We start from the raw sequence: 15,854 nt of genomic DNA, 5'->3' as shown, positions 1-15,854 counted from the left end.
AGTTGGTGAGGGTAGCGGTTACTTGAATGGCGGCGGCGAGTCAGTTTGTCTAGAGACTGCACGCGGTGCGTTAGGTTCTTCTAGGTGTCGGTGAATTTCACTCTGTATTTGTCACAGATATTCGATCTCTTCGTTTTTCCTATACACGTGTATGGAAAGTGTCGAATGGGGCTTCCGTGGTTCGTACAAGTTTAATACGAAGTTTGTACGTGTACAGCCGCGTTTGATGATGTATGCTTCGGTTGACGGTTTGTGAGGATTGTGGTTCTGAAAGTGGATCGACAATCGAGGGTAAGCGGTTCGATCGTTGAGACAAATCGATAAAATTCAGATAAATTTCATTTTGAAGGATCGATGTGTATTACCCTTCGTTTTTGAACTATTGAGTTTGAGGAAGTTTATAATACATTTATATAATTGAATGTGGAAAATAATAAATGGAAATGATTTTTATGTTGATGAATTTCATTGGTAAATTTAAAGAATTGATTATAATATCTATTATATCATCATCTTTAATGTAATTTTCCTTTTTTAAAAGTTCTTTTTAAAAAAGTTGTTACAACGTATTTATTTTTTGTCGTGTATTAGAAATCATCGTCTTGATAATTATTTATCAAACAAGATATATTTTATATTTATGTATCTCTGAAAAGACGAAAATATTTTTGTTGAAACATTATCACAATTTACATCTATTTTGACAGATTAATATAGATTATGATATGTTAAAAAAAAAAAAAGAATAATTTTAAGAGTTATTTCATTTTTCAATTTATGATTATTAAGCCTTTCTTTTTAGATATTTTGACTTCAATATTTATATTTCAAGATATATCAACTTCTTCGACAATCAAATGTGGATGTTTATCAAATCTTGAAGAGATATAGCTCGTGCAATGATGTCATACGAATTTCCTCATCCAGTTTCAAAGACATACCGGTATAAAAAAGTAAGTAAAATAGAAAGATACAGATCGAAAAATATCTATTTTATATCGTGTAATATAATTATATTTTTTACAATTAAAATTTTCCTTTTTTTATTTTATAAAAATTTAAGAGGTTTTATTTATAAAAATAGTGTGATAATCCATATCTTTTCATTCATTTGTTTTTAATCTTATTTTGCAAAATTTCATATGGATTTGTTATTTTATTTACAACAGATAACGAAGCCATTGTTGGAAAGAAAACGGCGTGCACGCATAAATAAATGCCTGGATGAGTTGAAAAATCTTATGATAGATGCATTAGAGGTACGTATTTATTATTATATTATTATATTTTTCATGAATTATTATACGGTTTCATGCAAAATTGCATCGTACGTTTCTTTTTTAATATCTACATTTTTACTCTAATTAATAAAGATCCTTTTCCTACATTTGCTTTAATGTTGATGAATTACGTTGTCTTTGATCCTTGATCAATAATATTTCGTTAATTTCATTTCAAATAATTTTTACTTTAAAGAGATCATTTGACTAACAAATTGTTGAATTTCTTGAACTTCAATGATGATTAAATAATTAATTGCTATGATGAAATCGAAATAATAACTTTTTGAAATTTACTATTCCATATTTATAATAAAATCGAACATATATCCAAGATAAACAAAAAATATTTATGTATCACATTATTGAATTATTATCAAAATATTATATTTTATTATTTTGAAATGTTGTTTTTATATAGAATCAATTTCGGATCATATTTTGAAATATGAAATTATCGTACTTTTATAAGAGAAACTTTCTCTGAAAATAGCCTATATAGAGTACATATTTATGAGCTATAGAGAAAAGAGGCAATAAATCATCTTTTGACCATTTATGTTACCATTAAAACTTTTAAAGGTATACCTGATATTTATATTTTTACGACAAAAATTTCGTTTCGAAGGAACACCCTATAATGCATTCACAGAATTAATCCTGTAAATCCATAATTTAAATGACAATGAGTGAAAATCTTAGTCGTAGACTTTTGTACGCCCCTATATTATTTTCGCAATAGTTTGGAAAAAGAGAAAAAAATGCAGCTGGAAACATCTTATACACTCACGGAACCGTGAACGAGGAAAAATAATAGAGATAAAGTGGCAATGCTATAAATGTCACCAGAGCCGTGATTTCATCGACGGCTCTGTACGGCGATACATTGGTCGAACGAGCACGTGCTATGCTTTTTTCCCTCCATCGAGAAACCTTTGGAAGGAAGCCACGGTTTCTTGCTCGACTTACCGGCCGCGATACCACGTTTCCCCTCTGTAATTTCACGAGTCGCTCGCAGCAGGAAATGCATTCTCGGTCCGCAGCTACGCGTGCAATCGATTTGATGCTTAAATATTCCTAGACCGTGGGAAACTCACGCTCGCTCGCTATACAGTGACAAGAGAACACGCGACTCAAAGCAGTAATTATGAAAGCCGGTATTTAACGCTTCGACCATGTTCATTACATTTAATACATGGCGTTAATTGCGATGTCTTTTGACCGAACAGTTAGCATGGGGGTATCTGACGTCTCTCGATAAGGATTACAGATAAATTCTCGTATATCTTTGTATACCGCTACTTTGAGATAAACACCGTGCGAATTGATTAATGAGATTTCCCTCTTTTGTCTTTGTTTTGCGGTAAGAACGGATAGTGAAAAAGTTAGAAATTTTTATTCAATGGAGATAATGATGATTTTCATTTTCTTTTGTTAAAATTGCTTTTTGTAAAGGAATTATTTGTATATATAATTTTTAGTTATATAAATATATAAATTATTGTAATAGCAAATATAAGTTAAATTAAAATTATGTATGATAATTGGCTTAGTGTAATGAACATTGAAAGATTTATTAATAGAGAATCATGGTTAATTGATTTGAAGGGTGTAAGAAGAAAAGGGTTGAAATAGAAATTTAATTAATTATAAATCAGTGTTTTATTTTTAATTTCTAATTTTTGATTTATCTTTATCATTTAATGTGTAATAGTGACGATAAAAGGGAGTATCATGAGTTTTTAAGAAAGTCAGTTAGAAAAATATTTGTAATGAACGTGGGTCGGAAAATATTTTCAGAATTATAATTTTTTATTTCCGTGAAAGCGCGAAAAATACAAAACTTAAAGATAAATATTGCAATTTACTGGAATCCATACGAGTTTCCTAACGAATCAACATTTCTGTACTTCAACAGAAAATTTATACAAAGATAAAAACCTATTTTACGAAGTGGTAATACCGGTGCAGCAACTTTGCTTGAGTAAGTAAAAGATTGCAATTTTGCAATCGTGCGAAGCTGTTATCGAAATAGTATGAAGACACACATTTTTCAACATTGCTAACTCGATTACATTTTTATCGCGAATGGAATATTGCATTTGCTTTAATATCGGACAGAATCATGCATGAAATGGCACATATGATCACGCGAAGATTCAGTGATTTAATGGTAGCTAATTATATGGTCGAGATTTATGTGATAGAGGTATACGTAATATGGTTTCTATGGTGAGATGATCATTCTTTGAATTGAAAAAAAATTTTATTGCATCTTTTGTAATTAATTTTATTATTTACGAACGAATTCACGAGTTAATGTTGCTCTTAATTTAAGGAAATGTTTTATTTTAAATGTTTCCTTCCATTTTGAATTTTATAATGGAAACTTGGAGAGGAGAAAAATCGTAAATTGAAATCTTGTTATGGGTAATCAAGAATTTTATTGGAGCATAGATTAATTCCACCGAATGCAATCGTTGTATATAAGATTTCTAAATAAGATATTTAATTTCATATCGTTTTTTGCAATTCGATGTACTATAATGTTGAATTCCAGAAAATAAGAAAAAAATCAACTTGATATCAATATATAAAAAGGGATAAAAATTGCACAAGTTTCTCATAAACAAATATATGAATATTATAGTTTTTTTAAATGGATTAATCTCGGATAATGTCAAATGTAGGTTTTTAGTTTTGCGCCATCTATGAAGAGATCGAGTAACTTTCAAGAAGTTATTATCTTCTTTATCATCATATGATAAAGTCACGATATTTCTTGAAAAATTAAGTACCATTTTTTGCTTACCAAAAACAATTTTATATAAATATTTTTATTTTATCGTATATTCATTCGAGATTAGGGACTCGAACGTGCATGAACGTATTGGGATTAAAATATTTTTATTCAAATAATTAATGTTGGAAGGTCCATCAGATTCCTTACTGACCATTCCATGGAATCATGAAGCGTAAACTCTTCACGCTCCCAGATTATTTACGTACGCCTTTGAAATTCAAATTCGTCTCGGTTCTTCTGTCGGAATGATCGTGTTAAACAAATACACGTCTCTTTTTACATTCGATCGTGAGATAGCTTCTCATTTTGATCACGTTTTCGCTAGTCCATCAGAAACTCTTTCGAGCGGCAAAAGTATGGGAAACAGGATATAGAGCACAAGAGTACGGAAATTCAGTAAAACGTTTGAAAAAAATTTTTCTCATATCTTTGAAACATATCGAAATATTTTATCGTACGTAAAAATTTCAAAAATAAAGAAAATCAATTAATCAAATTACAATATCGTTCAAAAGTTTTTTCCAAGAAAAAATTTGTCAACTTTTTTTTGTTTAAGTTTTTAGGTTTTTATGAAATATATTTGTGATTTTATACTTTGACCTATTTGACGGTCAAAATACTCACTCACATTTCTCTATGTTAATACCAGTAATTTCGATGAAATTAATATTTTGATATTGTGAGGTTACTTGACTTAATTTGAATATTTAAATTGCATCCAATTTATATTTTCCTTTTAAATACTTATTTCATTTTTTTTTTGCACCGTATCATCAGTGTGTCATTCAAAAAATTGTATATATACGTCAAAATTTATGAATCGTTCTACATAGGAAACAAGCAACTGTTTGATAATATCGGTATTTTTAGTTAATTTTCATTGGATGATGATAGCAGTTCGCAACGTTGAATGAAAGATTCATGGAAAGAACAGGTGTATCGGATCGTAATAAATGAGAAAGCAAAAATTGTTGCTTCGATTTCATTCATGATACTATTTTTTTCTGTATTAATCCAATATATCAATAATATATTTAAGGAAGGAAGATCGTTTATACCTGTACCTGTAATTATGATTTACACTTATTTCGAAATCGGTAGTAATTTTAAAATGTTTACCATCCCAAATTATGCTTAAAAACGTTAAAAACAAATTATATCCGGGCCACATTTTACACAATATTTTCTTGCACGATTTAATTTTATACAGTTTTCTTTTCTTTTTTTTAACACGTTCTGTTTACTCTTACATTTTACATATTTTATTTATTTCAAGAAACGCATGCTAATTAATTCGCAGAAAACTTTTCACGATATTTTTGCTAAAAATATATTTTTTCTTACAATGTTTACATCAATTTATGATTTGTCCTATATTTTTTAAATAACCAAATATCATTGAATAATAAATACCAACCAACTTGTTTTCATTAACACCCAATACACTTAATTATTACAAAAATGATAAATTTTAGAAATCAATTTGACTACTAAATTGCATTACTCTTCGTGTTACACCCGTCATTCACTTTATTACTCTTCATTCCATCAACGATATCATATTACGTGAAGAATTGAACCTGCCAAAAGAAACGACGTTTATCCTCGCAAGGAAGAAACACGCTTCTACCTCACTTCGAATTATCGAACGATGAGAAATTTATTGGTCGTAGACGGAAGGGGAGGACATAAGCAAGCTGGAGAAAGCGGACATTCTGGAGTTGACCGTGCGCCATTTACAAAGGCTGCAAGGCTCACGATCCTCCACCGGATTGCCGGACATGAAGAATGACGAGGTCTCGGCCGAAAATCGGTGGTTATCCGGTTTCGGCCACTGCGCAGCTGAGGCGTACAGATTTCTCTCGGCTGTTCCAGGTGAAGGCGCGGAAAGATTAGCAAGGCACCTCGCAGCTGGCCTTCAAAAGAGCCGGCAAACAAATTCGACGGTAATTATCTCATCGTCATCGATCGAAGAGACGAAAGTTACCCTACCCCCGGATACGATTATCCGCGGTTCTCCACCGAGATTGACGTGTGGCGCCCTCTTTGCACTTGTCTCACTCACTTTCCGCGCTCGGTTCAAATTGAACGTGATGAATCGTAACTCGTCGCTTTTGAAAATTTTCTTTCCTCCTCCCCTCTCTTTTTATCGAGATCTTATCTCTCTTTTTTTTTTATTTTAACGTATTTAATTAGAAGAACGGAATATAGATTATTTCGCAGGTAGAAAAAGGAAAATGGTCAAGTTGATTCGTTCAATGTATTGTTTTTACACAGCTGAAAACAAACGTGCTGACCCAAACTTTGGCAAGCTTGGATCTCACTGCTGATTTACTGGCTTCGTCGATTCCTATCGATAACGTTCAAGTAGCTTCTTCCAATCAAAATGCGGTCACTTATCGTGGGAGGATTCCTGACGCAATCACGTTTAACATTCCACCTGGGTGTAACAGTGGGACGAACGTGGAAAATGGGGAAAAATTGGAAAGAGGTTGCATTTCCGAAATATCGAGAGACTTGAAGGAGGGGCAAACAGGGGAGAAAGTTAAAACTGAGATCAAAGTTGAGGACGAAGAGGAAATCGATGTGGAACGCGTTGATGAAGTTGATCCTATGTGGCGGCCTTGGTAATTTTTAAAATTCTTCTCTCGAACGTTTTTTTATTGTATGGAATTCCGCTTCTCCATTTTTGTTTCAAGAATGACTGAAAAATATCATTGTTGAATCTGTTTGAAAAGAATTTTATTCTTGCTCTTTTGAACATTTGACTGTATGTTAAAATAGAGATTCTATGACGAAGCAAAGATGTTTATGGATGTAACAAAAAAAAGAGAAAGAAATATGGTGATGTAAGTCTGAAAATGAGAATGTTCAATATTCCTCGATTATCCTTTATTATTCCTTTATATTTATAAAGTATAATTTTTAAGTAATATTATGTGTATAAATAAATAATAGTATATTGATTCGAAGAATTGTATTTTATTACATAATGGTTTAAATTTACTACTTTTATGTTTGTTATTTACATTTATAAACCAATTTTAATTTCTATTACTTATTTCTAATAATAATATATTTTAATTGTTATATTTATAAATCGCAATTTTTTCATTGTTATGATCGATCTCATTATTTATAATATAATTTTCAATGCACATAATGATGATTTAAAAATGGAAGAATTTATTTTATTATTATTAAAGAATTTTTTTTTATATATATATTATGAAAGTTACATTATGTGTAAAGAAAATTTATAACACTTTAATTTATATCACTGTAAAATATTATAAATTTTATAACAATACTTAAATCAAAAAAAAATTTTTACCTTTTAAAAAAGATTTTAATTACGAAAAGAAAAAAAGGAATGCAAAAATCTTTTGTGAAAAAGAGATATTTTTAATAATAATTATAATTTCATTAATTTATAATTCGAAAAATATTCATTTTTTTTCTTTTCAAATTTAGTTTTATGTGGAACATGTGTCTTTGTATATTTTAAGAAACATCTACTTATTTTAGATAAGGATTTTTCTCAATTACAAAAAAGTTTAAAGCAAAAATGTTTATAAAATGCATAGATTTATTAAAAAATAATTATTATATATGTGTTAAAACAAGTTATTATATATGTATATAAAAAAGGGTTAATACATCTATATTTCTATTTTCAATCTTTTTTATGTATCATGTATATTATCCCTTGTAACTATAAATATATATTAATAAGTAATTTACAGTGATATTGTATTTTGTAAAAAATGTACGTTAATGTTAATTTTGGTATTTGGCTTTAATTTAATTAGTACGATATTATATATCCATTGAAAGGATGATGTTTTTTGATTCTAATTCTCATAACTCTAATAAATATAGTAAAATAAAATTTTTCTATGAATATCGTGACAAAATTTTTCGTATTGCTTATAAATATATAAAAATATTAGTGATATAAATAATAATTACAAAAATGGAAGAAAGTATATTTTTAATAATTTCTTTCAAATCGATATCTCATTTCATTTCAGATATTAAATTTTATAAAAAACATATATGAAACGTAAGCAATAATGAATAACATGTTATGACTTGTATTTCTTTTTAGAAATACGTACATGTAGTTATTACTAATAATAATAATAATAATAAAGTAATAATAATAATAAAAAAATGTTAATGCTGATCAATTTACTGTAAAAAATTGAAAATGTTTATTATATTTATTTATATTATATTTTCGACATTGCTAACATTACAGCATAATAAGCAATGAATTTTTAATGAAAAGAAATTATATTTTTAGAAATATAATATGATAGTATATATATACAAAATTTACATTTTATATACTAAATTTATATAATACACGCGATACGACACTCCTATTATCTTATAATATCTTGACTATAATTTTCTATTATTTTAATCTATCATATCTATTGTACTTTATCACAGGTGCAAAATTTTTAATTTTAATTATAAAAAAAATAAATTTTCTAACTCAATTCATCCCATTAATCCTAATCAAAAATATGTATCTTGCTCGATTTATCTTTCATTGGCATATTAAGTCCTAAAATATAAATGATGTCCTCCTTTAGGAATCTCTTGCATCAAACAGTTCGTTTTATCTGTTTTCTCGGACATAAAAAGATCAATAAACCCTAATTCCGGGCTAAATATTTTGTCGATCACAACGTTAGGTATCATCCTTAGCCCTAATTGAAACGTTAACTTATACAAAATTGCGAACGCTATCAGATTATTCACATTCTCACCGTTGTTAATCCTGGCAACGAACGTAAGATCGAGGTCCCATATGATTAACACGCACATGATCGTAGATTGCATTACACGCCATCGCCTTTTATCGTCCGTCAACGTCGCGCCAAGTAAAATGCGAATACGAGCGCGGTGGCCAGAATCAGTATCATCCCTGTATTTACATCTATTACGTCAATTTTATCATTCTCGTGTATTATCAGAAAATATTCCATAATGCAGAAATAACCTAAAGTGTTGCACCGCAATCAATAGGAACGCAATGTACAGAGCGTATTGTTCGGCAATAGAACGTGTGACAACTTTTTCAACCACTTTTTCTACCTCTACTCTTTCGTAATTCTTCGTTCCTCGCTTAGATGTATTCTTGAAAAATGATATCGCCTCGATCATGCAACTTTTCCTCATCAAGAAGAGAGGACTCTCGAGGAAAATTGCGAGCAACCAGATGGACGATATCGATACGTACAGAAGAATCTCGACGAGGGTCACGCACGAAAGATCCTATGCTGAAGCTCATCAGCGATTCGAAAAGTATGGACAACGTGGTCAAGGCATCTCTCACGTTGCTATCCGCCATTTTCAATGTGTATGTTTCATGTTCAATGGTACACCATATTGGATATATCAACGCCTATGCCGAGGATTATTCAAGGTAGTCGCGTTCAACAGGAGGAACCAACCTGAGATGAAAAATTGGCAGGATAACAGAAGGTAATTTTTACGTGATGATGTAGACCAAATTGTAAGCTAACAGTTGGCCGATTACAGAACCGATCCCCTTCAAACAGACGATCCATGATATCTCTTCGTTTGTTATTGAGAATGGTAAGTTGTCGTAGATGTCGCTTTTTAATTGGGGCAGAGAGATTGTTGTCCATTCTTGAACTGTGCCGGTAATCATCGTGATGAGGGTTGCTGGAATAGAGAAAAAGGTGTTTTAACGTGTAATTTGTACGTATTACAATTAATATAATTTAATCCTTTATTATTGAAGAATTGTGTATTGTAATGTAGGATTAATATTAAGCATTTAAGTAATTATATTTTTTAATAAATTAGAAAATTTTTTTAATAAACTAGAAGTTATTAGATTAAGTTATTTATATAATAAAAATAGGAATTTATATAGATTTCAGAAAATTGTAAGTGACAAATATACTTCAATGTTCATTTTTTAGTGCAACATAAAATACCAACCGGAAATAGATGCTATCCATTGTTTCCATTCTCTTTTGTTACATCTCGATTCGTCTTCTGTGGAGTTTCGTATGAATAGTTTGCACTGTGAAATAAATATTATTATAATATTATCGAGAGAAATGGAGTTATATTTGTATTTTCGAAAAAAGAAGAAAATTAATAAATTATTCTTCTCTTTGTTTTTTTTTCAACTTTTATAATTTAATAGCTATTAATAAGTATTCATTAGTAGCAATCAGTATCCATCAGAATACTGGATTTTCGAAATTTAAAATATCAAATATCAGAATAAATCATTAATTTATTAATTAATATTTCAATACTGTGAAATAAATATTTTATATTTTGTATTTATTGGAAAAAATTACTAATTGATATTTTATTCGTAATTATTTATTTTTAAATAAAATATTTACCATTAATTGAAAAAGAATATACATTTTTGCAAAAAAAGAATAATTAATTAATTTTTCACTTTACACAATAATATTTCAAAATTTTTAAATCACACTTTCATAAACTTCTCGAAACTCTATTCTTCGAATAGTATATATTTTTCAATATGTTCCGTACGAAAAACGATTGATGCGCAGATCGATCGTAATACGACGAGTGTTGGAGATGAACTGAAATATCAAAATTTGTAGTGGAAAGGTAATAGATGAAACTACCTACTAGAAAGGTGAAAACTACTCGTACGAATTATGAATGCAAATTTCATACATTTTGATTGGCTTTCGAGGAAAATGGAAAATGGAAAACCAGCCAATCAGCGTGTTAATAAATTATGCAGGAAATAGATGTCCTTGTTTGGACGCAAGAGTCTTCTATCAGCGCTCAGATTTTTCCGCTAAGTTTGATCCTTGACCGAGAGGACCGTTATGTTTTGTTACTAATGACCACTTAGAATTACCGTGTTTATGACACCGTTAGCTATTGAAACACCATAAAATAATTCTTAGCTATTGAAATCACCATAAAATAAAATCTAAAACACGGTTCCGAATACTAAAAGTGATTGTTTCGAACGTTAATATTTCCCTTTAGAAGTAGCTTTATATGCGCGAAAATAACGGCTTTGTAAATCGTTTTGGAAAATTCTTGTGTGAGTTAATATGATGAGCAATTTGTGATTACAATTATTATAATTTTAATTTTATTATAATTTTATTGAAATAGTACGCGGTAATTTTTTTCGCCTTTACGGGTTTTGACACTTTTAATTTAGCACAAAGTAGGACTTCTATTTCGTATCATAGTTATTCTCGATTACTATTACCGGTAATCGCTAATCATTTGTGGCCATTCTATAACCATTCTTCTCGTAAAATAGCAGTTAAAATATTTTAATACAGCTATAAGTCGAAAATTAATACTATAGAATAGCAAATCTGATTTTTGTTTGTAAAAGTATCAATTATTTCATTTAATATTATAATAAATCGTTAGATGTGCAAAATTAACAATATTTAAATTTAAAAATCGCTGTAATTATTAATCATTAAAAAAGTCTTTTTGGATGCAATCGATAAAGAACGTATGTTTCTTTTTTTGAATTTCGTTTCTTGCAATTTTCTATACGCACAACAGACAAATCATCATTTTGTACTAAGCTATTTATAGTTTATGCTATAAATATATTTTTAGAATTTAATCATTTATTATTATATATATATATATAACATTTATTCTAATTAATATTTATATTTAAACATTTATTTGTTTATTCATTTTTTTTTATACATATTAACATCATTGAATTTTTAGAAGAATCATAAATGAAGGCAATTATCTTGCCACTTTTAGAAGAATTTATGATAGGTTTATTTATAGATAGAAAAATCTATTGACAAATAACTGGTGATCATATTGGATCTTTACCGTTATTACAAGTATTTTTACTTCATATAGAATAATTAAAATATAAATGATTTAAAGTCAATGACACATTGAAAATATTGTCAAAACGTATCAAATTAATAAATTAATAATAATTAAATTAATAAAGAAAATCTTCTGATAAATTCTCGACACTTCGTCCAGATCAATATTATACAATCTCGAAATTTTAATGTATATTCTCTTATTATTTTACTAACTCAATTATTTATATCAATTATTTATTTATTTATGATATATAAAAATTGAATTGAATAATTGAAATTATGATGTATAAAAATTGAATTCAGTTACGATTTTTAATCAATAAATTATATAAAAAAAAAATAAAATTGATTAGATATCGGAGCGTAGAACGAGCGTAGAATAGACAAGGAGAGTAGATAGTGGAAGGAAGACAGAGATAGAATAAAAATTATGAAGTCAGCGCCATCTTCAGAGTGCCGCAAATGAAACATATGTAAACAAGGAAAACAAATAGAGAGAGAAGGATAGAGAGAAAATCAAGAATTAATCACCAACGCCATCTTTTGAGTATCGAGAACATCTTTTTAAAGAATCATCTTTCTAAACAGTCAAGAGATGGCGTTAATCGTCAATTCTTACTTTGCTTTATCCTATTTTGAAGAAATTTTTATTACTCAAGAGATGGCGCTAAAAGTCAATTTTTACCCTATTTCTATCCTTTTCCTATTGTTTCCTTTCTCTGTTTGTATGTTTCACGCGGCACTCCACAGATGGCACTAATTTCACAATTTTTAATCTATCTTTGTCCTTCTCTTACTATATGCTGTCTTTATTTATCTTTCTATTCGCTGTAAAACTTTGTATTGATATTACAAACGAAATTATTGCTAAAATATATATTATAAATGCATATAATTTATATATTGCGTAAACGTCAGATAATAGTACATAAGAGGAGAAGGATTTTTCATTTGATCTTTTATTTCCACCTTTAATACTTTTAGCAATGTTCGAAATCATTCGTATCTCTTTATCTTATTTAGTTTCGATAAATTCTATTCTCTTTTTTCATGCATCGAATTATAGATGTAATATTTATCGCTAATAGAAAAAAATGTATCATAATATTATTTCAAACTATAATGCAGGAGAGGATTGGCTATTTCGAATAATTAGAATATTATTCGAAATATTATTCGTTTCAAAAGTGATATATATTTTGCATTTCCACACGTTTATAAATTAGAATAAAAAAAATTATTTCTAAAAATTAGAATTTTTCTGCTTTTTATTCCATAATTCATCTATGATAATATTTTATTACATATTTTAAAAAACTATTTATGTTTAATATATGTACGTGTATGTATGTGATAATTGTAAAATTAATATATTACAACAAGAAGCATTTAGTGATAGTTGGATACTTTTTTTTATTAAAAATTATTGTCTTTTTATATTATAATATTTACAAATAAATAAATCCTCATGAATTTTTATTAAAATTATAAAACATAAAATTTTATTTCATTCTTTATTTCATTGAAAATTGATCAAAATAATTACTATCATTCGTTCTCTTTGATTTAAAATTGTAAAATTGAGAATTCTACATTAAGAGGAATGAAAATCAATTTTTATTAACTTTTCTTATGAAATTATTATTTTAATTCAATATTAAAAACAAAATTGTATTCATTTTTAATTGTTCGCATTAAATATATATCTAATTTACAATTTGCATTTAAAAAAAATCGCTAATATTAGATATCAATTAATAAATTATCTAAGACGCTAATATTGTTTTTAAAAAATCAAATATCGATAACAATCGATGTGTGTCTTTTACATTGATTTCCATCGAAAATGACCGTAAAATTTTCTTTTCCTGTCGGTCTTAGCAATTTCGTGATTCGTTTCACACACCGATCTTCGACTTTCTACTTTTTTTACCCTCGATATTTTTTCGGACGTAAAAAGGAATAAACTATATTACAATTTCCGGTCTTATATTGTGTTACGCGTTCCCATAATCTTATTGTAAGAAAATCCTATTCAATAGTTATGTTTAAAATGATTAATAGAGAATATCGATCGTATGAAAATATTAGATGATTTAAAATAAATAATGATACTTGGATTCAATTAATTAGCATCTAACGATAAACATAATGACATACAAATATGATTTTTCTAGTCATTATAGATAAATTTAGAAAATATTTGGAGCATTACATTTAAATCCATAAATACATAAAGAATATTTAAAATAATCTCATCAATACTTAAAATTTCCATATACGCATATAAATAAAATTAATAAACTATTAATGAAATATTATACTTACGTATAATTTCTATTTTTTAAAACTTCTCGATACATCTCGATATTAAATCAATTGATCGAATCGAACAATTAACTCAAATACTCGTTAAAGATATAAAACAAGTTTTTCGATTTTAGTTTCAAACAAAAATCGAACTCGAATATTAATATTAAAACGGGGAAAGAAAAGTACAGCAATTTAGAAGCAATTCGTTCGCGACGATGAATGGAGCAACCGGTGGAGTGTAAACAGGAAAGGTCATCTTCCAGTTTCCTTTCTTTTTATCATTGACATTTACACCTCGAAGTCGGTATACGACTCCACTCGAATCGTAACCGCGACAATAGAAGCGGCGTAGGAGCAAAAGCTTTTGCTGTGACCGCATCACCATCTTTCCGTAGGCATTGCAGGGCCCACAAAAGCGCCGCCATCTTGATTTACTGGCGGCAATTGTCAATAGCCTCGATTATCGAGGAACGGCGACGTATCCTCGCTGAAAGGTCTCGATAGATTGACCTGAAAAATATTTCTTGGTTCTTGCTACTTCACTCTTTTTCATCTGCGTGTGGTCCACTATCCAGAAAAATAATTTACCACTCTACTAAACACTCTTATCGAATATCATATCTAATAATACCTATTCAAAGAAACCAAACCTGAACGATCCAACAGTTTTCAAATTTTCATCGTTCTCATAAATTATTTCTTACGTAGAATTAAAAATCATTTCAAAACTCGTCTCCGAGACAAGGCGATTCTTGCAAGCGTTAAGACGAGATACAATGCAGAGAAATGATATAACGTGAAATATTTCGTTCCCCTTTCATCCTTTGTGCATAAAATTAACCAAATCGAGCCAACCTAACCTCAAACTCCACTCGCCCACAACCTAACTCCATTAAATCGGAAATTCTATCGAGATTTGAAAAATTTCATTTCGAAAATGTTCGAATCTCATCCGGGTGAAGATGCAAAGCGTCTGAATAACAGCGCCGCGGTGATAGATGGGTCGCATGCCGATCGTTCTTGTTGGGCCCCCATTAAAGAAGCGTGCTGGGCCTCCAAGTCCAAGTGTTGGCTCGATTTTACAACCACGCGAGGTCCAGCGTGGAAAGCGCGAGAGTGCGAGCGAGCAACGGGCGGGCTAGGAGTGGAAAGAGCGAAGCTCTCCTAAGAGGAGAGAGGCTCGGAGAGAGCTTGTGGCCCGCAGTTAATTGCCAGCATTTAATGAGCGCTCTTTGACGCGCCGCGCGAACCGCCGCTGTAACACTCGTAATGGCCGGTGCTTTTCTGACGACTGCCCTCCACGACTCTTCTCCTTTTCTCTCCACCATGTGGACGACGATGTACCAGTTCTCGGGCTGCCAATGTGCGTTTCTCTCTGCCTTCTACTAACCGTACGCGGTTTGCGTGGCCGGTAAATGAAAATGGCCGCGTATTATCGAGTGCCACGCTCGTGCACGTCGGGTTGCATAGGCGCCCATGGATGCTCAGGCACCGACGAAAACCACTTAAACGATTGAGATATTAGCTGGCCACGGTGTGCGAGGGAAAAGGATGGAACGAGGATCGCGGAACAAGTCGTGT

The 15,854-nt window shown here is 29.8% G+C and overlaps 1 protein-coding gene across 9 annotated transcripts in view; it reads left to right on the top strand.

The window, feature by feature from the left end:
- Positions 1–7,756, top strand: part of LOC108004477 (enhancer of split mgamma protein-like) — a 29,847-nt gene extending 22,091 nt beyond the window's left edge. For 6 of the 9 annotated variants that reach the window (XM_028664052.2, XM_028664053.2, XM_062085256.1 and 3 more), the window contains 4 exons: positions 833–953; positions 1,170–1,259; positions 5,757–6,029; positions 6,361–7,756. In XM_028664052.2, coding sequence (XP_028519853.1) covers positions 900–953; positions 1,170–1,259; positions 5,757–6,029; positions 6,361–6,714 — 771 coding nt within the window. In that variant the 5' untranslated portion in view covers positions 833–899 and the 3' untranslated portion in view covers positions 6,715–7,756. Of the gene's footprint in view, positions 1–152; positions 292–802; positions 954–1,169; positions 1,260–5,756; positions 6,030–6,360 lie in introns of those variants that run through there. The other 3 variants (XM_017067427.3, XM_017067426.3, XM_062085254.1) reach the window with 3 other exon arrangements.
- The last annotated feature ends 8,098 nt before the right edge of the window (positions 7,757–15,854 follow it).

The sequence above is a fragment of the Apis cerana genome, linkage group LG14 (genome assembly GCF_029169275.1).
Source record: "Apis cerana isolate GH-2021 linkage group LG14, AcerK_1.0, whole genome shotgun sequence".
Taxonomy (NCBI): domain Eukaryota; kingdom Metazoa; phylum Arthropoda; class Insecta; order Hymenoptera; family Apidae; genus Apis; species Apis cerana.
The sequence above is the reverse complement of the archived record's forward strand: the minus strand, read 5'-3'. Positions and strand labels throughout refer to the sequence as shown.